Source organism: Lontra canadensis, unplaced genomic scaffold (assembly GCF_010015895.1).
Source record: "Lontra canadensis isolate GAN:19392208 unplaced genomic scaffold, GSC_riverotter_1.0 scaffold7, whole genome shotgun sequence".
Classification (NCBI taxonomy): domain Eukaryota; kingdom Metazoa; phylum Chordata; class Mammalia; order Carnivora; family Mustelidae; genus Lontra; species Lontra canadensis.
The window spans coordinates 24,125,891-24,153,495 of NW_022631001.1; the positions used below are offsets into that span (position 1 = coordinate 24,125,891).

Below are 27,605 nucleotides of genomic sequence, written 5' to 3' on the forward strand. Positions count from 1 at the left end.
TTAAAATAGTTACCTGTAAGGAAAAGCAGGGAACCTAAAAATTGAAAGTGGGTAAAGATTTTAATTTAACGAGATACTGAGCTGGTGGTTTAACCACAGAGAAGAGTTATTGCAAGTAACTAAAACAGGCTGATTGTGCATCCCTAGTAGGATATATCCTACAGACAAAAGGAACTACAAAGAAATCTTAAACTGTTTTCAGTAATCATATTACTAGTAAAAATAGTAGTTTTGCTTTTCTAAATCTTGTTATGTTTGACTAAAGCAAATATTTATTTATGAAAAATGTTAAGAACTACCAAAATTTACAACGTAAGAGAAAAAAGCAGTATAAAATCAACCAAGTTAAAAAGAAAAAAACATAGCTATAAATTAGAACTAGAATATTAGTATGTTTTCATAACGCATTTTCTCTTTTAAAAAAATAAGTCATTCCAAAAAAATGTCATATTCTGTAAAACTACACAATAAAAATTACAGAGTTAATGAGAAAAGGAACAGTAGGAATTATCCACTCAAACTTGTGCAACTTTGTAAGTAAGGCCCTAAAAACAAAAATTGGTAGCTTCAGGAGAAAATTGAACAGCCCAAACAGCTCAGTGTGGCTAAATGTTGCCTCAAGGGATATTGAAAATGCATAAAAATGACACAGTTGAAATGCCACTTGCTGATGCTAAACAACATAGACCAGGGTAGAGCTCTGCTTCAGTGGGTTCCTTTTAAGATGGACACAGAAGTAAGTTCGGTGTCCATAAACTCAGAGCTTGACTGGGGTAAGCCCTCTGAACTTTATAGCAGTTAAAGAAAAAAAATGAAAATATGGCTATTTAATGAGAAAATTGTTCTTTATAGAAAAATTCAAGCCAACACATGCATAAAGAATGACAGAACATAACCATTTTGTAACTCAGTGAATTAATAATCTAGGCAACAATAAAAATCAATCTCGGCAACAATCATTAGATGTACAGCTAATGGGGAACTTCATAAAGCATGGACTGGGCTGTCAACCTTCAAAACCACAAAAAGAAAATTAACAAAACACTCCCTTGAAATTTTCAAATAATTCTCTGGGTTGAGATTAGAAGGAGGCTTTCACTTTGTTTTCGTTTTTTTAAAATAATATTTTGTACAATAATGATCACTAAAAAAAATTTATATTTTTAAAAATCCATCAAAACCAGTGTTCTTTTTCTTTCTAAAAACACTTAAAACTTTAAAAAGATATCAGAAGAAATAAGAGCAAAACCTGACATTATGCTTAATCATCAGCCTTTCCGTAGGAGGGCTTTCTTTAAGGAAGAAAGCATGGGTAAGCACCCACATTTGATCTGTAATTCCACAGGGTTCTGCAAAGCTGCCCTGTGAGGCTGTTTAGAGGGTGAGCACAAGGCTCCCAAATTCTCAAAACCACTTCAGCAACAGCAACTCTACTCTTAATATATTTTATATGTTAGGATTCTAAAATTTCATTTGAAAAATCATTCTGCTGCTTAACAAAAGCAGGATTTAAATGCCCACTTAAATTGAGAAACAGAATGCCTTCTATAAGCAAGCCACAGCATAGAAGTTCTTTAACTCATTATGAGTTACACATCATTTTGAAAGATTGGTTTCAAAAAAATGGCCCAAGGAACACTACTTATTTATTTATAGATTTTATTTATTTACTTGACAGAGAGATGGAGAGAGAGCACAAGTAGGCAAAGTGGCAGGCAGAGGGAGAGGGAGAAGCAGGCTCCCCACTGAGCAGGGAGCTTGATGCGGGGCTAGATCCCAGGACCCTGGGATCATGACCTGAGCTGAAGGCAGCTGCTTAACCAACTGAGCTACCCAGGTGCCCTTGAGGAACACAATTTAAATGTACTTTTGGGGATTCATCCCCAAACCCCCCAAACCCTGAAGACCACCCGAGGATTTGAAATTAAGAACCTCGTCACATGGGTTAGAATAAAAATCTACAACTCTACCTTAAAACATAAATTCTTAGGGCACCTCGGTGGCTCAGTGGGTTAAAGCCTCTGCCTTCAGCTCAGGTCATGATCTCAGGGTCCTGAGATGGAGCCCCAAGTCAGGCTCTCTGCTCAGAGGGGAGCCTGCCTCCCTCTCTCTCTCTTTGCCTGCCTCTGCCTACTTGTGATCTCTGTCAAATAAATAAATAAAATCTGTAAAACAAAACAAAACAAAACAAAAAACATAAATTCTTAACCTTGGACCCTGTTCCAGAAGATCTGTGAACACTAAAAATTTTATGAATATGTCAACATATGTATTTTGCTTTCAGATTCTCAAACGAATCAGTGATCAAAAAAAATTAAAACCACTGCTTTAAAGGAATACAATGAGTGCTTTAAAGGAATGTAAAGAACTAACATGACTAGATTGAAGGCATTGACTAATTAAAGAAAGAGACAGAGGGGATTAGTTAATCCCAGAAACAAAAGGAAAGAAGACATTCAGATGTAAACTTGGACAGTATCCACTCCAGAGCCATGCACAGAAAGGATTCTAGTAGCGGGTTTATTTCTGAGAGCAAATGAATCAGGTCTGCTTAATTTTGTGTTTCTGATATATAATGACATCTGATTCTGCCTACACTTAAAAATGTCTTGATTATCATCTAGTTTGCCAAACAGCTTACCAATAAGGAAAGAAAATGCTGGTCATACAATATAAGGATTGGATCCTCATAGCAGTTGTTTCACCTTGTAAATTATTAAAATGCCATTCCATTTTAAATCTCACATGCTTGCTACAAGATAAATCCAATCAGTATTTTGATAAACCAGGCTTTTCTGAACTTAGGACTCCAAGGGAAAGTCAAAAGGGAAGAGAAAAACATGTATTACTGGATCACTGAGAAGGAAACCTAATGCTTAGGCTAAATTCTATGGAGGCCTATTGGTGGTAGTGGTGGGAGCAAAAGAGCCTTCAGTGTAGAGGTTTGGGGAAGTGAGAACAGAAGATGTGTGCCTTACTTCTGGGAGGAAGTCAGAGAGGAGAAATTCTCAAAGTTCCCAAGGATCATTCCAGCACAGGGAAAGGAATGAGTTATCTCAGCAGAGCTTCTGGTGCCCATTCAGGCATGGGAGTAATGGGATGATCCTTGTGCCCCAAAAGGGACATGGAAGTAGCTCAGAGAAAATCAGTAGGCCCGAGAAAGCTTTGTGGTCAGGATGATGAAAACACAGCAGTGACCTGTGTTGATGGATGACAAGATGCAAGATGGGACTATAAAAAGATACATGAGAACAAGGATGTTCCTGGCCTCTGCCTCTGCACTGCATTAGCTCAGCCCCTTGCCAACATGCCCATCCTTCAGCCACTAAGCCGACCAAAATTAAAGCTCAAACTGAAATCAAACTCAGGTAAAAAATAAGTAAAACTGGACTTCCTGAACACCTGAGTTTGTGGATTGACATCTGAACAGTCTGGAAATTAACCATCCCTGTTCCCAATATACTTTCAAGAGGAAGAAAGGAATAACAGAGCAGTCTCCTGCTTATTGCCTAAGAAAACTGTATAATCATGATATTGTCTCTGCATCGCATCCGAGATATTACCCAAGCTTCTCAGGGTTTTAGGTTTAGGCTAAAAATAACAACAACAACAACAACAAAAAAAAAATCTTGCAGTTGTCTTTTAAAACTTCCATAATACTGCATCCTGTTTTTTTCCCATGTTATGTTATATAACACTGTTTATGGCTCAAACATATTTCAGTTCATTGTAAGATTCTGACAACTTACAGAATGTCCATTCTGAATGAGACTGCCAGACACTAAATACGTGACATGCAGCTGGGCTCCCGAATTCTCCTTTCGCTTCCTTTCAACATAATCATACAGCATCCTGTTCCAAACAAAAGGTACAAGTCATTATTTGTAAGAGTTTTTACCTCATTGACTCTTAATTCATGATGTAAAAGTCAGATATATTAAATCTGACAGTCTATCAAATTTTTTACAGAGTATTTTTGCTCCCATGGACAGAAAGTTAAAAAAAAGACGGACTTTTTTTTTTTTTTAAGATTTTATTTATTTATTTGACAGAGAGAGATCACAAGTAGACAGAGAGAGAGGGGGAAGCAGGCTCCCCACCGAGAGGAGAGCCCGATGTAGGGCTCGATCCCAGGACCCTGAGACCATGACCTGAGCCAAAGACAAAGACTTAACCCACTGAGCCACCCAGGCGCCCCGTAAAAAAAGAGAGACTTTAGACCGGACATACAGGTTGGGGTCAACTTGTATTGAGTTGGCACAGTGACCAAACAATTGAAATAAAAGAAATCTAGTAACAAGCCAAAAGGCACCGAACCTGCTTTAAAACAGTGGCAGTAATATACAATGGATACAACGAGTCAAGGAACAGTTCAGTCACTAACTATGAGCTCCTGGATAAGTTAATTAATTCTTCTAGGCCTCTTAATCCTGAGGTATAAAACCAGGAGCTATATGAGATCAGTGATTCTCTTAACCTGGGACTCATATGGCCATTTATAACCCTCTACCACCCAAACTGCAAGCAAAATGCATGTGTGTTTTTTGGGGGGAGACAGTTTAGGGTTTTTAACAGATTCTCTGAGGGATTACTCTAAAACATTAAGAACCACTATGTAGATGATTATAAGTGTTTAGTTCTGAAATTCCTATTTTATTAAGGGGCACCTGGGTGACTCAGTCAGTTAAGCAGCTGCCTTTGGCACAGGTCATGATTTCAGGGTTCTGGGATTGAGCCTGACCTTGGCTCCTTGCTCAGTGGGGAGCCTGCTTCCTCCTTGCCTCCCACTCCCCCTGCTTGTGCTTGCTCTCTCCCTCTCTGTCAACTAAATAAATTAAAAAAAAAAAAAATCTTAAAAAAAAAAAAAAGATGCCCACATGATCAGGACCCCACCACTGAGGCTTCCCAGCCGAAGCACCAGACACTATGGAGCAGAGATAACCATTCTCACTGTGCCCTGCCCAAATTCCAAACCAAAAGAATCTATGAACATAATAAAATGGTTGTTTCAAGCTGTTAAATTTGGGGATAATTTGTTTCATAGCAAGAGTAATTGGAAAAGTGATCAACTTGATAAAGATGTTCCCCACCTTCATGGAGTTTACATTCTAGTGCAGGCAGGCAGCCCTAGAAAATGTCAGAGAGTAATAATTATAAAATTCTGGATCAACTGGATATCCACATGCAAAGAAATGAAACTGGACCCTCTCTTTACACCATATACGAAATGACTCCTGGAAGAAATAGTGTCTATTTGCATATTTTAGGGCTTCATTTAAAATTAGTGTAAGTTGTGGTGCCTGGGTGGCTCAGTCAGTTAAGCGTCCAGCTCTTGATTTTGACTCTGGTCATGATCTTAGGAGTCTGGGACTGAGCCCAGCATTGGATGCTGCACTGGGTATGGAGCCTGCTTGAGATTCTCTCTCCCTCCCTCTTTCTCTGACTCCTCTCTAAAAAAATTAAAAATAAAAATAAATTAAATTAAATTAGCTTGAGCCAACACCCTAATTTGAAAACTACAGTGTATTCTTATTGTGAGGCCTCAAATATTTTTTAAGATGTTAACAAGCACATGCTACGTAGAAACCTTGAATATAGTGATAATTACTGTTGTAAGAGCTAAAACTACAAAACTCAGAATAAAACATAGAAGTAAATCTTCATGACCTTAGATTGAGCAAAGCCTTCTCAGATACCATATACAGAGCACAAGTAACAAAAGATAAAAGAAAACAGTGGCACCTGCCTTGCTCAACTGGAAGAGCAGGTGATTCTTGATCTTGGGGTTCGTGAGCTCAAGCCCCACACTGGGCATAAAGCTTACTTAAAAATGGTATTTTAGGGACCCCTGGGTGGCCCAGTCTGTTAAGCATCTGCCTTCGGCTCAGGTCACGATCCCAGGGTCCCGGGATCGAGTCCCACACTGGGCTCCTTGCTCAGTAGGAAGCCTGCTTCTCCCTCTGCTTGCCTCTCCCTCTGCCTGCTGCTCCCCAACTTGTGCTCTCTGACAAATAAATAAATAAAATCTTTAAAAGATAAAAAAAATAAAAATAGTATTTAAAAAAAGATAAAAGAAATAAATTGGGCTTCATCAACAATAAAAACTTTGGTGTTTCAAAAAGTACCATCAAGGGGCACCTGGGTGGCTCAGTGGGTTAACCCTCTGCCTTCGGCTCAGGTCATGATCTCAGGGTCCTGGGATCGAGCCCCACATTGGGCTCTCTGCTCAGCAGGGAGTCTGCTTCCCCCTCTCTCTCTGCCTGCCTCTCTGCCTACTTGTGATCTCTGTCAAATAAATAAATAAAATCTTTAAAAAAAAAAAAAAGTACCACCAAGAAAGTGCAAAGATGGGGTGCCTGGGTGGCTCAGTGGGTTAAGCCTCTGCCTTCGGCTCAGGTCATGATCTCAGGGTCCTGGGATTGAACCCTGCATCGGGCTCTCTGCTCAGCAGGGAGCCTGCTTCCCCCTTTGTCTCTGCCTACTTGTGATCTCTCTCTCTGTTGAATAAATTTTTAAAAATCTTTAAAAAAAAAAAAGAGAGAAAATGCAAAGACAACCCACAGAACAGGATAAAATTTTTGCAAATCATTTATCTGATCGGGTGCTCACTTCAGCAGCACGTATGTATTTGATTAGGGTCTTGTATCCATAAAGCGGTCTTTACAACTTAACAATAAGAAGACAACCCAGTAAAAAAATAGAGAAAGGATCTGAATAGGTATAGATACACAAATAGCTAACAAGCACAGGAAAAGATGATCAACATCATTGGTCATTGTAGAAAAGCAAATCAAATCAAAACCATAATAATACCACTTTATACCACTAGGAGATGGCTAAAATAAAAGACAGATGATAAAGAGTTGGCAAGAATGTGGAGAAACTGGAATCCCCATACCTTACTGGTGGGACTTTAAATTAGTGCAGCCACTTTAAAATACAGCTTGGCAGTTCCTCAAAATGTTATATATGACCCAGAAATAGGTATATATCTAAGAGAACTGAATACGTTATGTCCACATAAAAACTTGTATACAAATGTTCACAGTAGCATTATTTATAATACCCAAAATGTGGAAACAACCCAAATGTCCATCAACTGATGATGAGAAATAAAATATACTATTTAAATATGTTATGGGTTGAATTGTGTCCCTGCTCTCCCCCAACCCTCAAAAGGTATGTTGAAGTCCTAACCACCAGTGCCTCAGAGTGTGAACTTCCTTGGAAAGAGGATCTTTGCAGATGTAATCTGGTAAAATGAGGTCATATTAGAGTAGGGTGGGCTCCTAATCCAATATGACTGGTATCCTTATATGACAGCCAGGTGAAGATATGGCATACGGGAAGAATGCCATGTGACAACAAACATAGACACTGGTGCTATGTAGCTATAGGCCAAAGAATGTGGAAGATTGCCAGCAAATCTAGGAAGACTGCCAGAATTTAGGAAGGAATGAAGGATTCTTCTCTACAGGTTTCAGAGAGAGCATGGCCCTGCCAACACCTTAATGTTGGAATTCTAGCCTCTAGATCTGCAAGACAATAAATCTCTGTTGTTTTAAGCCACCTAGTTCATAGCATTCTGTTATGGCAGCCCTAGGGAAATAACCTGCCCTATGATGGAATATTATTCAGCCATGAAAAGGAATTAAGTACTGATACATGCTACAGCATGGACAAACCTTGAAAACATTATGCTAAGTGAAAGAAACCAGACACATGAGATTATATATTATAGGATTCCATTCACACAAAATGACCAGGATAGGTAAATCTATAGAAGGAGAGTTTACTAGTGGTTGCCTAATGCCAGGAGGGTGGGGGAGGGAAGAGAAAGGAGTGGAGAGAAAATGCTAAGTGACTCCTAATGGATACAGGGTTTCTTTTGGGGGTGATGAAAATGTTCTATAATTAATTAAAGTGATGGCTGCATAACTCTGTAAATATACTAAAAATTACTGAATTATATATTTTCAATGGGTGAACTACATGGTATATGAATTATATCTCAATAAAGCCATTTAAAAAAAAATTAGGAACGCAAGTAACAGAGTGATATGACAGAGAATTAGGATGGGGTGGGGTTACCTGAAATAGAGCATTAGGGAAGGGCTGTTGTAAAAAGTAATGTGTGACATTTCACCTAAAACTTAAAGGATGAGGACAGCTGGGAGAAGAGCATTCCAAACAGAGGGAAGGGTTCAAATGTCCTAAGGTAGAAATAAGTCTGGCAAAGTTAATGAACAAAAGGACAAATATGGCTACAGTGTAAATGAGGTAGAGACTGGTATGGGATGAAGTTCATTGAGAGACAGGGGCTAGTCAGTATGTTAATTCTATAAAAATTCAGGTAATCAAGGTAACGATGATAAAATTTACAGGCAACTTTATTTCATCTCCAGTCCTCAATATGCACCTTTAAGCCCCAACAGGTTTATATAGTAATAGTTATTTCATTAACATCTATAACCATAACAATTAGTCTTACACGTGTCCCATTCTAAAAGTTACCTGAAACTCTTGGGTTTGGGTCAGCACAGGCATTAGCAACAGAAATCTCAGATAGTCAAAAACAGTACAAATTCATCCGTAGGCCAAGAGTTTCAGGTCTTGAATGCATGAACATCCCAGTCAAAGCCTGATTCAAGGTCTGTCAAACAGCAGTCCACATAAAGCCAAATCAATGCATTCTAGGTATCAGGAATTTTCTAAGATTCATGGAACATTCCCTGACTCAAAGAAAGTTCCCATGACTCAAAAAAGGGGGAAAAAAGTCAGACCACCTTTAGGAATAAAGTAAAGTAAATGGGTGTTTAACTTAATATATGAGGCCCCAGTCTGTTCACCAATTCCTCCCCTTGGGACAAAGACAACATTTTTAAGAAATATTGGTGTTAATTCAAAAGCCGGCTTTTCCCCTCTTGGCCTCAAGTTGAACAAATTTCAGCAAGCAAAGGTGATACAGCAAATTCAAGAAGGGCAATGCTGTGCCATTCTGAACACTCCCTTTTTATTTTCACTTAAATAGTTCTCCCCAGTCTTACACTGTCACGCAGCTTTGTGTCAAACACCTGTTGACCTCATTATGAAAGTACTTCAATAACATACATATGTGGGCCTAAGGAGCACATGTGAAAATGTAACAAAGATGTAAGATAACAGGTATATAAAATCTGAGATGTAAACAAAATTGGCCTACTTATAAATCTGAAGTAACAAAGTGATGTTAACCAGAAGCCAAGGTTGCAAATAAATCCAGTAAATGTATCACCACACATTAGTATGTAAGTCCACCTATTTCCTAATTAATAGACAAATCTAGTATAAGGTAGTAAAAATAGTATTCTTTCCTATTTTCCAAGAGAGGAAAAAAATTCTAACTTCAAGGCTACCAGTAAAGCTTAGAACAAAACAAACAATTCTAATGTGAGCGAAATTCGTAGTAAATTGGACTTACTGTTTGGCCTGGTTAACATGAACCCCTAGTGTATAGCTCAGCCATTTGTAGGTCACCTGCAAGAAGAAGAAATTGTTTAACATTAGATGATCCCAGAGTGCAGGTCAGCCCCAAGGGCTCCTAAAGATTCCTACTATGAGATGATTATGCCACACTAGTTTTTCCAAGAAACATCCATCTGGGCCAGTAGGAGGACTGAGATCTTTATCTTACAAATACTAAAAAGTTTGTTTCACAGGCTAATTAATCAGAAAGTCTAAAAAGAAAGGCTGAATATACAAAGAAAAAGCTCTCATTTCCCTCACATTTTTTTCGTTTACTGGTGCCCTTTATTCACATTCTGTCCTTTTTTGTAGCCACCACTAATAACTATTAAAACTCATCCAGAAAGTGGATTACTTTGAAGTGTAAGACTCATAAACTTCTAAGAAAAGTCACAGCCATACAAACATTAACAGGCACAGATGGTGCAGGGGCCAGGGAATGAAAGAAGTTGGTGAATTCTCTATCTGGGGTTAGATTGCAATCTGCTGGCATTAAGACTTGACCTTCCTTCCATCCTTCCTTGAACTCTCCTGTCACTTGTCACTTCCTTGTATGCTCCTCACCTCTTGAAGTCTTCCAATTCTAAATGCTGAGTTTCCAATAATTAAGACTTACATAGGTGAGGCAAAGCGTTAGCAAAAGAGACTAACCTAGGTTGGAAAACTGCCTATCCCTTACTAACTATAAATACATAAGTTATTTGGCTCCTCTGCTTCAACTTTCTTTAGGGATCTTTCCACCGCCCTCTGGGTGAGACGCTGTAATGATTAAATGTAATAATATATATCCCAATCTCACAGTAAGCACTCAGTTATCACGGTTTGCAAAGTCCATTCACATTCATTATCTCACTGGATCTTTCATTCCTCCCTGGGAAGCAGGTCAAGCCTAATACCAAATTTCCTAGGGGAGGAAACCGACTGTTCAAAGGTTAAACAAGTGGTCACCGAACCCAGTTAGGACACAATTTCCTCAACAGTAAACCTAGGACCTGACACTCCAACCACCTTATGAGACAGGTGTAGAAACGCCTTAGAAATATTATCTAGGGGCGCTTGGGTGGCTCAGTGGGTTAAAGCCTCTGCCTTCAGCTCGGTCATGATCCCAGGGTCCTGGATCAATCCCCACATCAGGCTCTCGGCTCAGCAGGGAACCTGCTTCCCGCCCCCCCACCCCCGCCTGCCTCTCTACCTACTTGTGATCTCTGTCAAATAAATAAATAAAATCTTAAAAAAAAAAAAAAGAAATCGAAATAGACATATTATCTATCAGTGCCCTTCCCTCCACGCCTGTCCTTCTTGGCCCCTGCTGCTTGGCAGTGCCCAGCACACTCAAGGGACGCGGACTTGCGCGAGCCAGAGAAATTCCCCCCCGCAAGTCCTCGCTCGTCCTGGGACACGAGATGCGGGGACTTGTTCCCCCTCCGCCAGTCCCCACCAGGCCAACAGCAGAGGGGTCAAGACCCCCACCACCCTCGCCAGGCCCAAAACTCCAGTCGCATGCCCACATCCCCCAGTCCTAGCTCCTCACGATCTTGTTCTGGTCCGTGACGAACTCGTCTATGTTTTCCAGGTAAAGCTGGTCCGCCATGGTGCTACGGAGTTGCGAGCCCCGCCACCACAAACGCAGCTCCCGCCGGCGGGAAACGTCTTTCTCTCTCCTGGGTCCCGGGTCGTTTCCCACAGCAACGGAGACGACGCGCTACGGCGGCCGCTGGGGGGTCAAACTAGTCTCGGAGACGGCGCAGACTCAAGTAGGCGGAGCTAATAAGTTGGAGCTGACGGAAGTGAGGCGCTTGCAGTGTGCTGGTGATGTGGGGACCTTGTATTTGGAGCCGTGGTTTCAAATCTCTCTGTCTACAACCTAATGACTAACCCAGGACAAAATACCTCATCTCTGGGACCCACAACCTTACCACCTGTAAATTGATAAAGTAATCCTTGCCCTTTCATACCTTTATTCAACAAAGGTGTGTCAAGTACCTAGTCCAGACATTTCTTAGACACTGGGGACACAGCAGTGAATGATAAAGACAGAAATAAACCAGTAAATTTAGTTGAATGATGCCACCTGGGATAAAATGCTGCCTGTTATAATTCCTCAGAACTGAGAAATTACACATAGTTTTCCAGAAGGGATGGGCGAAGAGAAATATTTCAGATAAAGGCAGGACAATTTGCTGGGAAGAAAAAAGAGTTGATTGTACCTAAAATGTTGGGAGAAGAGTCCAATGAAGAGAGGTGAGACTTGGGAGAAGGTAATTCATGCTGCATCTATGAGGCTGTGTGAAGGGGCACAAGAATTTTATTCTCAGGAAAAGGTTTCATGTTGGGGGATTTCAACTAAAATTTCTCCTAACTAAAGTACCATCAGCTAAAGTAAAGTAAAGTAACATCAGCTAAAGTAAATTGATTTCAGCATAAGCCAGTGTAGTTCAGTAGGGTGGCATGGTGGAAAATGGAGCAAGCTCTAGAGTTAGACCCTGGATTTGAATCCTGGTTTTGATCGTTGTTGTGTGATCTTAAGTAAGTCATTTAATCACTGCAAACTTGCTACCTGATCTATAATACAGAAGTAATAATAGTACTTACTTAAAAGTTTTGTTGCAACATGTACTCATTCAGGACAGCAAAAGCCTACTAAGGGCCAGGCACTGTTCTGGGTGCTGGAGATATAGCCATGATCAATAATACACAAGAGCCTCTTCACATGTAGCTTACATTCTCATAAAGCTATTTGAGGGATGGTAATGGCTTAAAATAGGATAGCGGTAGTGGAAGTTGAGAGAACTGAGTGACTTTGGTTTTTCTTTTAGAGTCAGCAAAACCTGCTAATGAATCAGATGAATAGAATGTAGGAAAGACAAGAATGAAGGAAAATACCTAGATTTGGAATCTAAATCTTTAGGTAAATGGTGATGCATTTGACTACTGAGCTGTGGAAGACAGAGAAGAGCAGATGAGAAAATCAAAGAATTCTATTTGGCCACAGTTGTAATTGAGAAAACATATATAAAACCCTCACATCATGCCTGCACACAATAAAATCAATAACAGATGGATTATATTACTATACACCAGGCTATGCCATACCAGGCGCCTTGAGAGTGAGCTTCTGTCTAGCTCCTATAGCAACCCTGCAAATGGATTGTGTTTGTCCATGTTTTATAGACTAGATTGCTGAGTTTTAACAGAGGAGAGATGAATTTTCCAGGCCATGAGGTTGGGTAGTTGTTCTGGGATTGGAATTCAAGTTTCTTGTCATCGTTCCATTGGGATGGGAAATAAGTCAAGATAATTGACCAAAGTCTTGACACCACACCCAAAAAAGTGAGCAGATGATAATACCATATAGGATACCTGCCCCAACATGGGCCAGATATACTAGTATTAAAAGGTTGCATGACTTCTAGAAGCCAGATCAGTGGTTAACCTTGGGAGGCCTACCCAGCTTCAACATTCCTACCCCAGGGGAGAGGAGCTGAATGGAACACATGTGGGCTTTGGAAATCTATTTTTCTTTTAAAAAGCAAGCAAACAAACAAAAACCTGGGCTTGAATCCCAGCTTTACCACTTTCTGCGTAGCCTTAGGCAAATCACTGAACTTCTCTAGTCCTCCATTTCATGATCTTTAAAAGCAGGGCCAATAAAACACAGTGGTATATTGATAAATGCTTAACAATCAAATTTAAAAAGCCCTGATTTGTAGGGGTTGACAACGTCTGTGGTGTATATACTCCCATCATGGCAGATTTCAAGCTCCTGATATTGATGTTACTAAACGAAGAGTTAGGTAAATACACACAGTATCACACCATTACTTCCACAATACATGTAGAATAAACAAATAACCTCAAGAGTACATATGGCAGTAAAATGTAGAAAAATAATTAGGAAGTGATGATATTTGAATATTTGTTGTCTTTGTTCTTTTTAAGATTTTTTAAAAAATTTATTTATTTGACAGACAGAGATCACAAGTAGGCAGAGAGGCAGGCAGAGAGAGAGGAGGAAGCAGGCTCCCTGCTGAGCAGAGAGCCAGATGTGGAGCTCCATCCCAGGACCCTGGGATCATGACCTGAGCCAAGGGCAGAGGCTTAACCCACTGAGACACCCAGGCGCCCCTGTTGTCTTTGTTTTTAACATGATTTAATTGTAATTTTATATAATTTAATTTTTAGCAACAGCTCTTGTGAACAATTAATAAAAGGAAACCTAGTTTGGAGTAGACTTGGGTGGTCAGCAGGGGGTGCTCTCAAGCTCTACCATTCCTTGTCAATAGCAGACCTAACAGGGCGTGTTCTGTGCCTGGGCCATTAGCGATGTAAAATTAACTCATCTTCTTATTCCAGGCATCTGCAACGTTTTCCCTATTTGAAATGTAACCGGCAAATCTCCAAAGGGGAAAAGTACTACCATTTCTACCTCTATCTTAATGCTACTTCTTTAAAAAAAAAAAAAAAGATAATTCAGTCCCTTTTCCTTGAAGATGAAGCTTCACATCAGTGTCAAAAACAAGAACAGTTCTCCAGGAATCAGAACAATCAACCAAAGTATTTCCTAAGCAAATGAAGCCAGACAAAACTTGGGGATTGTAGTGTCAGCTGATACCAGAAGTGGGAGCCACAGGATCGAGATTCTCCAGTCTTCATGCTTCAAAAGACGTTGGTGTTAGAAATAGAAGACTGACCCTCCTATTTCCTCCTTTTCATCCCCACTTCATCCCAAAAATGACTGGTATCAGAAAATCCAATGATTGTGATTGTGACGGCATGGGATGGGAAATCTACACTGGATCCAATATATGGGAGAAAATGAGGAGTGGTCAACCTCAATGCAGGCAGGACCACCAGATTGAGAGTAGGAGAAAGAGGCCAGGCCTCTGACCAGGAAAGGGGCCCTGTGGGAGCAGCTCAGGAGCCTCACCAGCTACCTTGGCTACAGGGCTGCCACAAGTCTCTGGGGGATAGCATCTCAGACAGGAGAACAGATCAGGTCAGAAGGAATACAAGATTAAGAATTACTATTTAGGGGTGCCTGGGTGGCTCAGTGGGTTAAGCCGCTGCCTTCGGCTCAGGTCATGATCTCAGGGTCCTGGGATCGAGTCCCGCATCGGGCTCTCTGCTCAGCAGGGAGTCTGCTTCCCTTCCTCTCTCTCTGCCTGCCTCTCTGCCTACTTGTGATCTCTGTCTGTCAAATAAACAAATAAAATCTTTAAAAAAAAAAAAAAGAATTACTATTTAGGGACCACATAAATGTCCACAGGTCATTCCAGAGACCTGGGGACCCAGAACTTATTAACACCAAGGTATTTAGCATTAGCTCATTCATACATTCATTTATCAAGTATTATTCAAGGCCTCCTGTCTATCAGGCCCTCTGTGACTATTGAAAACACAGCATGGTCTTCATCTCTGGGAGTTTAATCTGTGGGGAGTAAACAGCTGCCCTGTGCGGGAAGCACAGGTTGCCATGGAAACCTGGCAAAGGCAACTAATTCAACCTGGGGATTAGAAGAAATGTAAGGAAAACTGGATTTAGGTATCCAAGAGTAGATGGCATGTATCCTTTCACTTTAGATGAAATATATAAGAAATGAAATCAGAGAGCTGTTAGTGTTACAGCTTCTAACATGCACAACAAGCTGATATAAAAAGAGTTATTTTGTGAGAAACTACGTACCTTGCACAGACTGTCTTGTGGAATGTACAGCTATCAAGGCCAGGACACGTCAACCTTCTTCACAGCTGGGGAGCCAAGAGCCCAGGGAAGCCTAAAATAACATGCTGTTCTAACACACCTTATCAGTTCTACAAAAGTCAGTATAAAACCCCTCAGTTACCAAAACAAAGTGGGTGAGCCAAGAGGGCACTCAGACACTGGTTCCCCTGTTTCCCACCCATTGCCACCCCACTGCACCCCCAAGCTCACACCTGCACCTCAGCCTGTTTATTTCTCAGCTCAATCACCAAAAGGTTCACTTCGCTACCTTTGTTGCCTCAGTCACACAGAAAAAGAAGTTCCCTTCACCCTCCCATCTTGCAATTGCTTTGTATATGATTTTCTTTTCCCCATCCCTTTGGGGGCTGGAAGGATGCTTTGGAGGAGTGTGTGTCCATATTTTTGCTGGAAGCATCTTTGCTGCAAGCATTTTGGCAACATAACTAATTAGCCTAAAGGCAATTTTGTCACAAAAGATAAAATCACAAAAAAATAAAAAAGGGACATTTATTAAAAAGGACATAATTGGGGCGCCTGGGTGGCTCAGTCATTAAGTGTCTGCCTTGGGCTCAGGTCATGATCCCAGGGTCCTGGGATGGAGCCCCATGTTGGGCTCCCTGCTCAGTGGGAAGCCTGCTTCTCCCTCTCCCACTCCCCCTGCTTGTGTTTCCTCTCTCGCTTTATCTCTCTCTGTCAAATAATAAATAAAATATTTTTTTAAAAAGTTCTCATCACCAGGAAAAACATTCTTTTAAAAAAGATATAATTAAAAATGAATAACAACATTTTGAGGAACCTCCATGCTGTTTTCCAGAGTGGTTGCACCAGCTTGCATTCCCACCAACAGTGTAGGAGGGTTCCCCTTTCTCCGCATCCTCGCCAGCATCTGTCATTTCCTGACTTGTTAATTTTAGCCATTCTGACTGGTGTGAGATGATATCTCATTGTGGTTTTGATTTGTGTTTCCCTGATGCCGAGTGATATGGAACACTTTTTCATGTGTCTGTTGGCCATCTGGATGTCTTCTTTGCAGAAATGTCTATTCATGTCCTCTGCCCATTTCTTGATTGGATTATTTGTTCTTTGGGTGTTGAGTTTGCTAAGTTCTTTATAGATTTTGGACACTAGCCCTTTATCTGATATGTCGTTTGCAAATATCTTCTCCCATTCTGTCAGTTGTCTTTTGGTTTTGTTTACTGTTTCCTTTGCTGTGCAAAAGCTTTTGATCTTGATAAAATCCCAATAGTTCATTTTTGCCCTTGCTTCCCTTGCCTTTGGCGATGTTCCTAGGAAGATGTTGCTGCGGCTGAGGTCGAAGAGGTTGCTGCCTGTGTTCTCCTCAAGGATTTTGATGGATTCCTTTCTCACAATGAGGTCCTTCATCCATTTTGAGTCTATGACCCAGCAATTGCACTACTGGGTATTTACCCTAAAGATACAAACGTAGTGATCCAAAGGGGCACGTGCACCCAAATGTTTATAGCAGCAATGTCTACAATAGCCAAACTATGGAAAGAACCTAGATGTCCATCAACAGACGAATGGATAAAGAAGATGTGGTATATATACACAATGGAATACTATGCAGCCATCAAAAGAAATGAAATCTTGCCATTTGCGACGACGTGGATGGAACTAGAGGGTATCATGCTTAGCGAAGTAAGTCAATCGGAGAAAGACAATTATCATATGATCTCTCTCATATGAGGGAGAGGAGATGCAACATGGGGGGTTAAGGGGGTAGGAGAAGAGTAAATGAAACAAGTTGGGATTGGGAGGGAGACAAACCATAAGTGACTCTTAATCTCACAAAACAAACTGAGGGTTGATGGGGGAAGGGGGGTTGGGAGGGGGGGTGGGGTTATGGACATTGGGGAGGGTATGTGCTATGGTGAGTGCTGTGAAATGTGTAAACCTGGCGACTCACAGACCTGTACCCCTCGGGATAAAAATATATTATATGTTTAAAAAATAAAATTTATTAAAAAAATGAATAACAAAATTAAAAGGATCTTATGGCAAAATATGAAATATTTGAATACATTCAAAATGCATAGTGTAGATTCATGGCCATGCTGTGTAAATAACTTGATTTTATTGTGTGGATTATACCTAAGCATTTGTCTTCAAAGTCTTTCATTCACAATATTATATATATATATTTTGCTTGTTGATTCATCTCACTGAACATCAAATGTTTTTTGCTAAAAAACATTTCCTTCATGAAGAGAGGTATCAGTTTCCAAAGAGTAGGGTGCGTATCTGTAATTGAACTTTGTGTTGCATTGCGAAAGCCTTCTACACTGTTGTTTGTTCTTGGCATATTGCCAAATGTCCTTTGATAGATATTACAAAATTCTATGGGAATGTGGGTTCAAAACTCTGTGCCACTGTATAGTCCATTACGAGGGCTGAGATTCATACAATGTAAAAACGGGAGTACTTTATTAATGGAGAAATGAGACCAAACTCAACCAGTGGATGAAACCAACAAACTGTCAAACCAAACAACTACTTACCTTTTTCTTTTGTGACAATATTGCCTTACAGCCAATTAGTTATGTGACAAAGATGCTTGTGGCAAAATTACCTAAAACCAGAGGGGTGATGGCAAAAGTGAAGATAATTGGAAATTGGTTATGGGAAGTTTTGTCCTAAGCACACCATTTCTGAATTATTAAGTTGGGGACAGGAAAGGGTAAGTGAGGGAGGCTTGGCATTCAGAGCTAGAAAGAAACATGATCCTTCTCTCTGGCCCCTGCTCTCTGGCCCCCAGCACTGCTGGTTAGGGAAACTTCCTGAGGAAATGTCACGTGACCTCAGCTTTGGTATGGAGTAAAGGAGGGTGCAAAGACCATTCTAGAACCAGTGGAGATAGTAGCTGCTCTCTTTGCCTCATTGTCTCATGGTTGGGAGTGAGGGTGGTCACTCCCAGGTATCACTGCTTCTCTCTCTGCGACTATTCTGTTTGGCTTTGCCTTAATCATAGTTTCTACTTCCTCGTGGTTTAAACACAGCCATAAGTTAGCGGAGCTCATCTGCACCACTACCTTCAAATTTTCCCACATTGTTACAGATGCTCTTAACAATTCTACATTCTGTAATTCCTAAATGGTTGAGCCTGGTTTGCTGAGCTTATCTTAGGAGCTGGTCTTTTAAATCTCAGGTTATCAGGGCACCTGGGTGGTTCAGCTGGTTAAGTGTCTGACTCTTGATTTTGGCTTAGGTCATGATCTCGGGGTCATGAGATGGAGCCCAACATTGGGCTTTGTGCTGGGTGTGGAACTTGCTTAAGATTCTCCCTTTGACCTTCCCCCCCAAACAAACAAACAAAACAAACAAATAAATCTATCTCACAGTATCGTTATCTTTTTCAGGATACTGGGCAGCCATGGACAGTTTTCTTAGACAGGTGCTCCTTTACTCATTCCTAAGTCACTCACTGAATGAATTCCTTCTATGAGCCCACTATATATATGAATACAGTAGAATACAAGATGCTCAGAAACAGAGTTAGGCTAGGGATCCACAACGTCTAGATGGGCCTTCAGAGGGGAGTAGATCACCCAGGGACAGAGCGGAAGGCAGAATCCTAGGGAACATCAGCAGATAAGAACACACAAAGAAGAAGAAGCAGCCTAAAAACCAAACTGAGAGAGAAGAGGAGCACTGGGAGGGCTCAGTATGGAAACAAAAGATGTGATTTTGAAGGAGGGAGTTTGCAACAGTGTCAAATGCTTCCCCGAAATGGTGTTAGGTAGGGGTTGAGAGGAAAGCATTGGATTTGGCAGTCAGGAGGCCTCCAATGACATGGGCCCCAGAAGCAAGAGGCACAAAAGCCAGATGACAGTGTTAGGAAGGAGAAAAAGTAAGAAAATGAACTAAAGGTGGAGGGTAAGGACAACTCTGGCCAAGTTACCATGTGGAAATGGAGAGATGGTTGGGAGTGAGGGTGATCATGAACTTCACAACATATCTACCCAAGAAATAGGGGTGGGAGGTGATGGAGGACATTTGTCTTAGAAAAAAGTATGACAGGCGTTCTGGGGTCTTTTCCATCTGGACTGTCCTCAGTAGGGATCCCCCAGAAACTTCAGACCAGACTCTGCAGGAGGGCATATGGTAGATCCTCAGTTCCCATGGAATGGAAATTCCTTGAAGCTTTTTCATCCCTGAATTCCCAGCACCCAGAGTGGCCACAGCTGGCACAGGGGTGGCCTTTAGCAAATATGCATTGACTGGTAACTGAATGGCTGAATGAATCAATGGATGGATAAAAGTGAATTAAATATTGTTCTATTCTATAATCCTCTTATGTTGATCCACAAAATATTGTTTGTGGAAGGTGTTGTCTACCTTCCCTTCCACCACTCAAACTATTACATAGTCTGTTATCACAGTGAGCATTGCTGATAAACTAACTGGGGAAATCCAGCTTCCTTCAGAGGCCCAGTGAACAGAAATGATGTGGGTTGGGGGGAGGCGCTTTTATGGGCATAAGTTAGGACCAAGCATAGGTTCTAAACATGCTTGAGAGCTGCAAAGAGTACTGCTGCTGGAGACCCCAAAGGGAGGCTGCATACATTCCTATATATATAAACTTTATATACAATGTTTTATCTAGTAATTTTTATCTAGTAAATACTCCATGGATTGACTAATTTGAATAATCCACCTTTCAATATTTTCTCCTAAGACTCTGGAGTAAAAACAAAATTAAGAGGTAAACTTTACCCAAACAAATTATCCTCATTTCCCCTTTCTCTGTCCATGAGGAGATGACTCAATCACACCTTTGATTTCTCTGTACCTGTTCAATTTCAGGACATCCTTTTCATTGGTCTGCTTTCCTTAACTTGTTTTTCTGCTTATTAAGGAAATTCACATTCATCTTCATCCTCTCCAGCCTAATCTCTGCTCCAATCTTGCACCATGGACCATCATTAACACAAGTTCCAGGATAATATTTATTTTTCTTTTGTTAGAAAGGTGGGGGTGGGGGGATCAGAGGGAAAGGGGGAGAGAGAGAATCCCAAGCAGACTCCATGCCCAGCTCATTAGTCTTTCATTGTTACGTTAACTATTATGTTAGCTATATCTCCTAGATACCCTTTATCAAATTTGCAGTGTTCTCTTCTGTTTATAGATTGTTGAGAGTTTTATTAGAAATGCTTGATCTCACAACCAGATCATGACCTGAGTGGAAATCAAGAGTTGGGTGCTGGGGCGCCTGGGTGGCTCAGTGGGTTAAGCCTCTGCCTTCGGCTCAGGTCATGATCTCAGGGTCCTGAGATTGAGCCCTGCATTGGGCTCTCTGCTCGGCAGGGAGCCTGCTTCCCCCTCTCTCTCTGCCTGCCTCTCTGCCTGCTTGTGATCCCTCTCTCTCTGTCAAATAAATAAATAAAATCTTAAAAAAAAAAAAAAGAGTTGGATGCTTAACCAACTTTGTCACCCAGGTACCTACCCCCAGGGTGATGTTTCTAAAACACAGATCTGATGATATTACCCACCACTTAAAGCAATAACCCAGGGGTGCCTGGGTGGCTCAGTGGGTTAAGGCCTCTGCCTGCAGCTCAGGTCATGATCTCACGGTCCTGGGATCAAGCCCCGCATTGGGCTCTCTGCTCAGCAGGGAGCCTGCTTCTTCCTCTCCCTCTGCCTCCTCTCTGCCTATTTGTGATCTCTCTCTCTGTCAAATAAATAAATAAAATCTTTAAAAAAAACCCCAATAACCCAATTTTAGAATGCTTTCATCACCCTCAAAATATTCCCATGTGCCTTCATTCCCCACTTATACAATGAATCCCTGTTCCTATCCCTGACTCCAGGTGACCACTCATCTGTTCTCTGTCTTTATAATTTTATCTTTTCGTATAGATGGGTCCTATAATGTTAGTTATTTGTGTATGGATTCTGTTATGGGCTGAATTGTGTCCCCCCTCCAAACCCAACCATATATTGAAGTCCTAACCCACAGTACCTCGGAATGGTTTTTAAAGAGGTAATTAAGTTTAAATGGGGTTATTAGGGTGGACCATAATCCAGTAAGACTGGTATCTGTGTAAGAAGAGTAAATTCAGACAACAGACACAACTAGAGGAGAGACCAAGTAAAAACACAGGCTCAGCAGAACTGCCTCATGGGAGGAACCACTCTTCAGATGGGTACACTACAGATGGAAAAGTTAAAGTCCCAGATGTTTAGTGACTTTTTCCAAGCTCACACACCAGGAAATAACTGAACGTGGGACTTACATTGGGACTTCTTAACCCCCATTCAGTCTAGAATTCCTGATAGGCTCCTGGGGTGGGGGGAGGCTGGGTGCGGGGAAGGGCATTCAGTGTCCACACGGTGACAGAGTGGCTTGTGTCTGGTATCATTATGAAGCCAAAACTGGCTGGAGTTAATGAATGACCAAACCAAAGTTTTATAAAAATTAATCTGGTAGCATAAAGTGTCACTCATTGGTGGATTTTGGTAATTCCACCCCTTAGCCCTTGTCCCCATTCCCAGAGTTTTGCAACAGCCTCCAACTTCCTTTGGTATCTCCTGCTCCAACCCTTTCTCCTTTCCCCACATCCTTCTCTAGCCACACTTTGGGCTCTGTGCCAGTACATCCCTGATGCTTACCAGAGCACAGATTCTATTCATGGATTTTATCCAGGAACTGGCTAGGCAGCTTCTGGGTATTGGGAAGAAAGACCTCCCTGTACCTCAGACACCCATTCATAAAACAAGGGGTCCAGAACTAAGGCCTTCCAGATCTGACCCTTTCAGAGGGTAGTGCTCAATCCCTAATAAAGGACTGGCAGGAGCACCTGAGTGGCTCAGTGGGTTAAGCCTCTGCCTTCAGCTCAGGTCCTGAACTCAGAGTCCTGGGATGGAGCCCTGCATCGGGCTCTCTGCTTGGCGGGGAGCCTGCTTCCTCCTCTCTCTCTCTGCCTGCCTCTCTGCCTACTTGTGATCTCTGTCTGTCAAATAAATAAATAAAATCTTAAAAAAAAAAAAAAAGGACTGGCGGGTATGGACGGTCCATGAGCCGCAGATGGCAGAGTCGCTGTTCCTTCGTCATCTCCCATTAGGAGGCGCTGGTGCTCCTTCTCACAGGAAGAGTAACGCTGACTAGGATCTCGACACTAATTACAAAACACTAGGAAGGTCAATCTTTAAATTGAATTTATTGCCAATTTAAAGAACAGGGGATTTCACATTAAAAATCAGATTTCTGTTCTTATTTATTAATCCAAGCATCTAGCTGACATCTTCTGCGAAGGACATTTTGTCATTGGTCCAAGTACTTGCTCTGTAATTTTTCTTAAACCCTTTTCTTATAAGTGAAATATTTCTTGGCCATGTATTCAACAGAAGGAAGAAAGAGCTAGATTGGGAGGACCACAAGTTTCAGAAAAAGAGGGGGAACGACTGAGTTTTTGTGAACATGAAGTAAGCACAGTGTTGTCTGTGTTGAAAGAATGCGACCTGAAATGCCATTATGAAAATAAAGCAATATAAGAACAAAAAAGACTGTGGAAAAGATGCGAGATGAAAAAGCAATAAAATGACGAAAACATCAACAGGATTTATTCTTTTTAATGCAGATAAATGTTGCTGCTATAAACTGTAATTAAGAGGGAATAGATTATAACCGAGAAAAATAGAACAGAATAAGTAAAACAGTAGCACCTTACAGAGGCTGTAGGTGCTTGAGATTCTGTCTAATTCAACCTCTTCCTCCAGGATCCTTCCCCTCTTCTATGGATGGGCTCGCTGATGCCCAGAGACATTAGGAACACTGTCCAAGGTCACAAAGGTAGGAAGTGGCAAAGCTGGGAATACAAATCTTGTCTTTGGACTCTATTATCCTCTGCTTCTTCCATATATCCTAGGACCACAGAGCTTGACGAACATTTATTGACTTGATGAAAGGAAGCATAGTACAAAGGGGGAACTTAAATTGTGATGGGAAGTCCTAGATTTTAGTCCTGAATGTGCCACTGACTGGCAAGTCACTTTCTCCCTTTGGATCTCAATATCCCCATTAAAGTATAGAGAAAGCTGAACTTGAGACTTAGAAGGTTAATTGGGAAGTGTGTCACAGTAGCCAACAATAACCCTTTTGTCCTGGGGTTAAGAACTTGTTCTCAAAGGAAAAGGAATAAAAAAAACCTCACGGTTATAAATGACAAAAGTCAACACTGGCTGATTTGAATAAGAAATAAATTTGTTAGGATGATCTTCTATAGCTCATAGAGTCACCAGAAAGCCTGAAGAATTAGGCTCAAAAAATTGGCTGAAAATGAAAGCATATATCCACACAGACACTTGTACACAAATGTTTATAGTGGTATTATTCATAATGGCCAAAAAGTAGAAAAGGCCCAAATGTCTATCAACTGTTGACAGAATAAACAAGATCTGGAACACAGTAGAATATTATTCAGTCATAAAAAAAGAATGAAGCACTAACACAAGATACTGCATGGATGAAACTTGAAAAAATTGTGCTAAATGAAATAAGCCAGTCACAAATAACTATATACTATGTGATTCCATTCATATGAAAGGAATAGGGAAACCTATAGACAGAAAGTGGATTAGCAGTTGCTCCAGGCTGGGGACAGGCATAGGGAGGGAGAAGCAGGAGGGGTGGGAGTGATAACTAAAGAGAATGAGATTTCTTTTAGAGATAATAAAAATGTCCTAAAATTGTCTATGGTGATAGCTGCACAGATCAGTGAACAATCTAGAAAATGAATTGTATATTTTAAATGGATGAATTGTATAGTATATGAATTATATCTCAATAAAAGTATTAGAATAATTGGCATAAGCAAAGGGAGTCAGGGCAGGAACAACCTCATCCCTAATCTACCATGCTACGGAACTAATTCAGTAAGGACACCACTGCCATCTCTACGCCTGCCCTGAACACTGGACCCTGAGGCCACCACTCACTCTGCTGGCATTGCTGCCCTGAAACCTAGATGTTGCTGCCCCAGCCCCCACCACTGCCAAACTCCATCATCCCTGCTTCTTTGCAATACAAGTGTCTTATTCTAAGTTCTAGGAGAATGTACCTGATTAATGAGTCTAAATCAATATGCATATCCTAGCTGAAAGGGAGAGCTGGAAAGCAAATTTCTGGCCTTTTTTACTTCTATAATAGGAGAGAAGATCTGCCTTTCTCCAAGAATCCTAAGGTGGAGAATTCTCCAAATATAAGAAAAGGGTTTAGAGTTGGGCAAGTAGGCAAACCAACCAACAAAACAACAGACAAAAATAAAAAATCAGGCCTCTAGACATATATAAAATCCCAGTTAAAATGCAAATATATCAATTAACCTGTCCTTCAAATATTCATTCATTTATGCCTGTAGTCACTGTAAGCACTTACCAAGTACCTAAAAACTCTTTTGAGAGCCCTATGCTAAGCCCTGTGGAATCAGAAACAAAACATTGACCTTGCACTCAAGTAGCAAGCAGAAGAAAAAATGGAGGGTTATGGGACCCAGGCTAAAAGTGTAAGGAGGGAAACAGGGGCACAAATAAGGGATTGGTCGGTTCTCCTTGGGATAAAGGTTAGAAAGTCTTTGCAGAGGAGAATCTTTGAAGAGAAACTCAAAAGGTGGGTTGGTAAAATAATAATAATAATAATAATAATTAAATTAAAATTTTAAAAAGTGGGTTGGTGCCTTGCTAAGCAGAACAAGGGAAATCAGGGCACGGACTAGCCAAGTATATTAGAAGAAACCATGGGCAACACTGTGGTGTAGGCTTGGGGTGTGAGACCACACAGCAAGAGAGGAGCTGGACAAGTCCCCAAGGGCCAGATCATAAGGGGCCATAGAGTTCAGACTTCCTTCTTTTTCATAGAGAGCTACTGATGGATATTTTATCTCAAAATATCATTTGGATGCTGTGTAGAGGATGAACTGGAGGAGATAGTGTTGCAAAGAGATCAGTGAGCAGGTAGCTGCTATAGTCTAGACGTTACCGACAGCAAAGAACTAGGGTGGTAGCAATGGACAGGGACAGAGATGGAGATGAGCAAGGAGAAATTGAGCAGACCTTGTCAGACTGCTTAAGTGAGAACAGGACCCTGATAACCAACTCTCCCATCTACACATTCACTCACTCGACCCCCAACATGTACCGATGTGTAAATGCTGGGGGTGCAGCAATGCCTCCTGCTTTCAAGGGGCTTTGTCTAGAGAGAACAGGCATCTCAATAGATATAAGGAGCACGGTGGCTGTAGGGAGACTGCTGGCTAGAAGATGCTATGGGAGCATTGCGACTAGGGAGTTCAGAGAGGACTTCACCCAGGTTTGAGACTTTTTTTTTTTTTTTTTTTTAAGATCAAGAGGAGTTAGCCAAAAAGAAAAAGTTGGAAAAGAGGTGTTGCAGGTGGAGAGAAGAGCACATATGAGACCATTAAAAGCTGCCTTGCAGATCTCCAACTATAGGAGTGTAATAGACCAAGGGCCCCATGTAGAATCCACCACCCATTTGTGCTGATACCACACCACCTTTGAGCGGCTACCATCCAATGACTGTGTGCAGCAGGGAGACTAAGCAAACATATTCCTGAGGGACACAGACTCCTCTGACAACCAACTCTGGCTTCCTGACAGCTCAAACTTCTTTAGAAGTTGTCTAGGGCACTTTCTACCCAAACTTCCCTCCCCTTCTGCTTACTTAGGGTCAGAATTGCATGGAGGGTTTATGGTTCAACCAACCTCTCCCTTCTCATTTTTCTTTTTCCCACTTGTTGTTATATGAGCAAAATCCTTGCATGTTTAATCTCCTCTTGGCTCTGCTTCTTGGAAGGCCTGGATTAACACATCTGTGTAAAAGCACAAATTCTTTAAGAACTCTGGACTCCATTCTGGATGAATTCACAACAGCTGGGATACCTTTAGTATGGTCTATGAGACAAAATAAAATTTGGAGTTTGGGGGTGGTTGGTTTAGAGTTATAGAGAAAGTGGAGAAGGGATGGGATAACGAACATGTATAATTATTTTGGGCTGCGGAGTTTTTGGACCTTTTCATGTTTGGAGAGGTCCCATCTTATGAGATACACAGAGTCAGTTTCCCATTATAGAAACTGAAAATGCCAGACTCACTTGCCCAGAAACCCCCGCAACTAAAGCATGGCACATGACCCAAGCCTAGCCAGTCAGACGGACCTGCCTTAGGCCAACCTTGAACTAGAAGCTAGTGAGGCAAAGAAGCAGGGGTGTGCAGAATCAGTGTGAGCCATGGCTGGCAGCAGAGGCAGCAGCTGAAGTGGTAGAGTCCAGGATCTGGCACTGGCCATCTTAATGTGCAGGCAGTGGAACCCACTCCCTACAACAGTGGCTGTCATGTTTACTGGGCCAGGTCTATATAGTGAATTGGGGAGTTCATCCTGGGGTGAAAGCTTCTCTGGCCCTCCAGGAAATTGTGAGCAACCTAACATCCCTTCAACAATTCCTTTTCTGTTTTTTGTTTTAAAGATTTATTTATTTATTTTTTATTTTAGAGTGCCCTAAAATATGCATGAGCAAAGTGGGGGGAAGGGCAGAGGGAAAGGGAGGGAGAAAATTTCAAGCAGACTCCTCACTGAGTGGGGAGCCCAACACGGAGCTCAATCCCAGGACCCTGAGACCATGACCTGAGCTGAAATCAAAGTCAGAGGCTGAACCAACAGAGCCACCCAGGTAACTTTCCTTTTCTATTTAAATAAGACAGAATGTGGTTCCTGTTTACAGCAAAGAATCCTTTTTATAAAGGTAAGAAGAAATATGACCTATCAGCAGCTTCTGTGGACGAGGATGGAGGAGGATAGTAGGACAGTGTGATATGACATGAAAATCCTTAAGCTCTGCAGCCAAGGGACTTAATCTGTATCCTAGCTCTGCCCTTCTGCATCAGTTAGCGCAGGCTGCTGTAACAAAAAACGTAGACTGGCGAGTTTAAAAAAATCTTGATTTCTCACAGTTCTGGAAGCTGAGAGGTCCAATGAGAGCCTCTTTCTGGTTTGCAGATTGCCACCTTCTTGTGGCATCCTCACATGACACAGAGAGAGAGAGTGTTCTAGTCTCTTCTCGTCAGGGTACTAATCCTTCCTGAGAAGCTCCACCCTTATGATCTCATCTAAACCTACTTACCTCCCAAAGGCTCCACCTCCAAATGCCACAATGGGGATTAGGATTTCAACATATGAATTGGTGGGGGGGACAAATTGAGTCTATAGCAACCTATTATTAGCCAAGCTCTTTCTGAGCTTTAGTTATCTTACCAATAAAATAGGGATACTGAGTTTTACCTCCCTCGGAGGGATGTTGTAAAGATTACATGAGAAAATAGGTATGAAAATGCCTTGCAAATATAAAAT

The 27,605-nt window shown here is 41.3% G+C and overlaps 1 protein-coding gene across 5 annotated transcripts in view; it reads right to left on the minus strand.

The window, feature by feature from the left end:
* POLD3 (DNA polymerase delta 3, accessory subunit) overlaps window positions 1-27,225 on the minus strand; it is a 117,843-nt gene extending 90,618 nt beyond the window's left edge. The window contains exons 1-3 of one of the 5 annotated variants that reach the window (XM_032853082.1): window positions 11,036-11,203; window positions 9,461-9,516; window positions 3,750-3,852 (exon numbers count right to left, since the gene is read on the minus strand). In XM_032853082.1, the coding sequence (XP_032708973.1) occupies window positions 3,750-3,852; window positions 9,461-9,516; window positions 11,036-11,095 (219 nt within the window). In that variant the 5' untranslated portion in view covers window positions 11,096-11,203. Of the gene's footprint in view, window positions 1-3,749; window positions 3,853-9,460; window positions 9,517-11,035; window positions 11,205-15,187; window positions 15,207-27,206 lie in introns of those variants that run through there. The other 4 variants (XM_032853079.1, XM_032853080.1, XM_032853081.1 and 1 more) reach the window with 4 other exon arrangements.
* Between the last annotated feature and the right edge of the window lie 380 nt (window positions 27,226-27,605).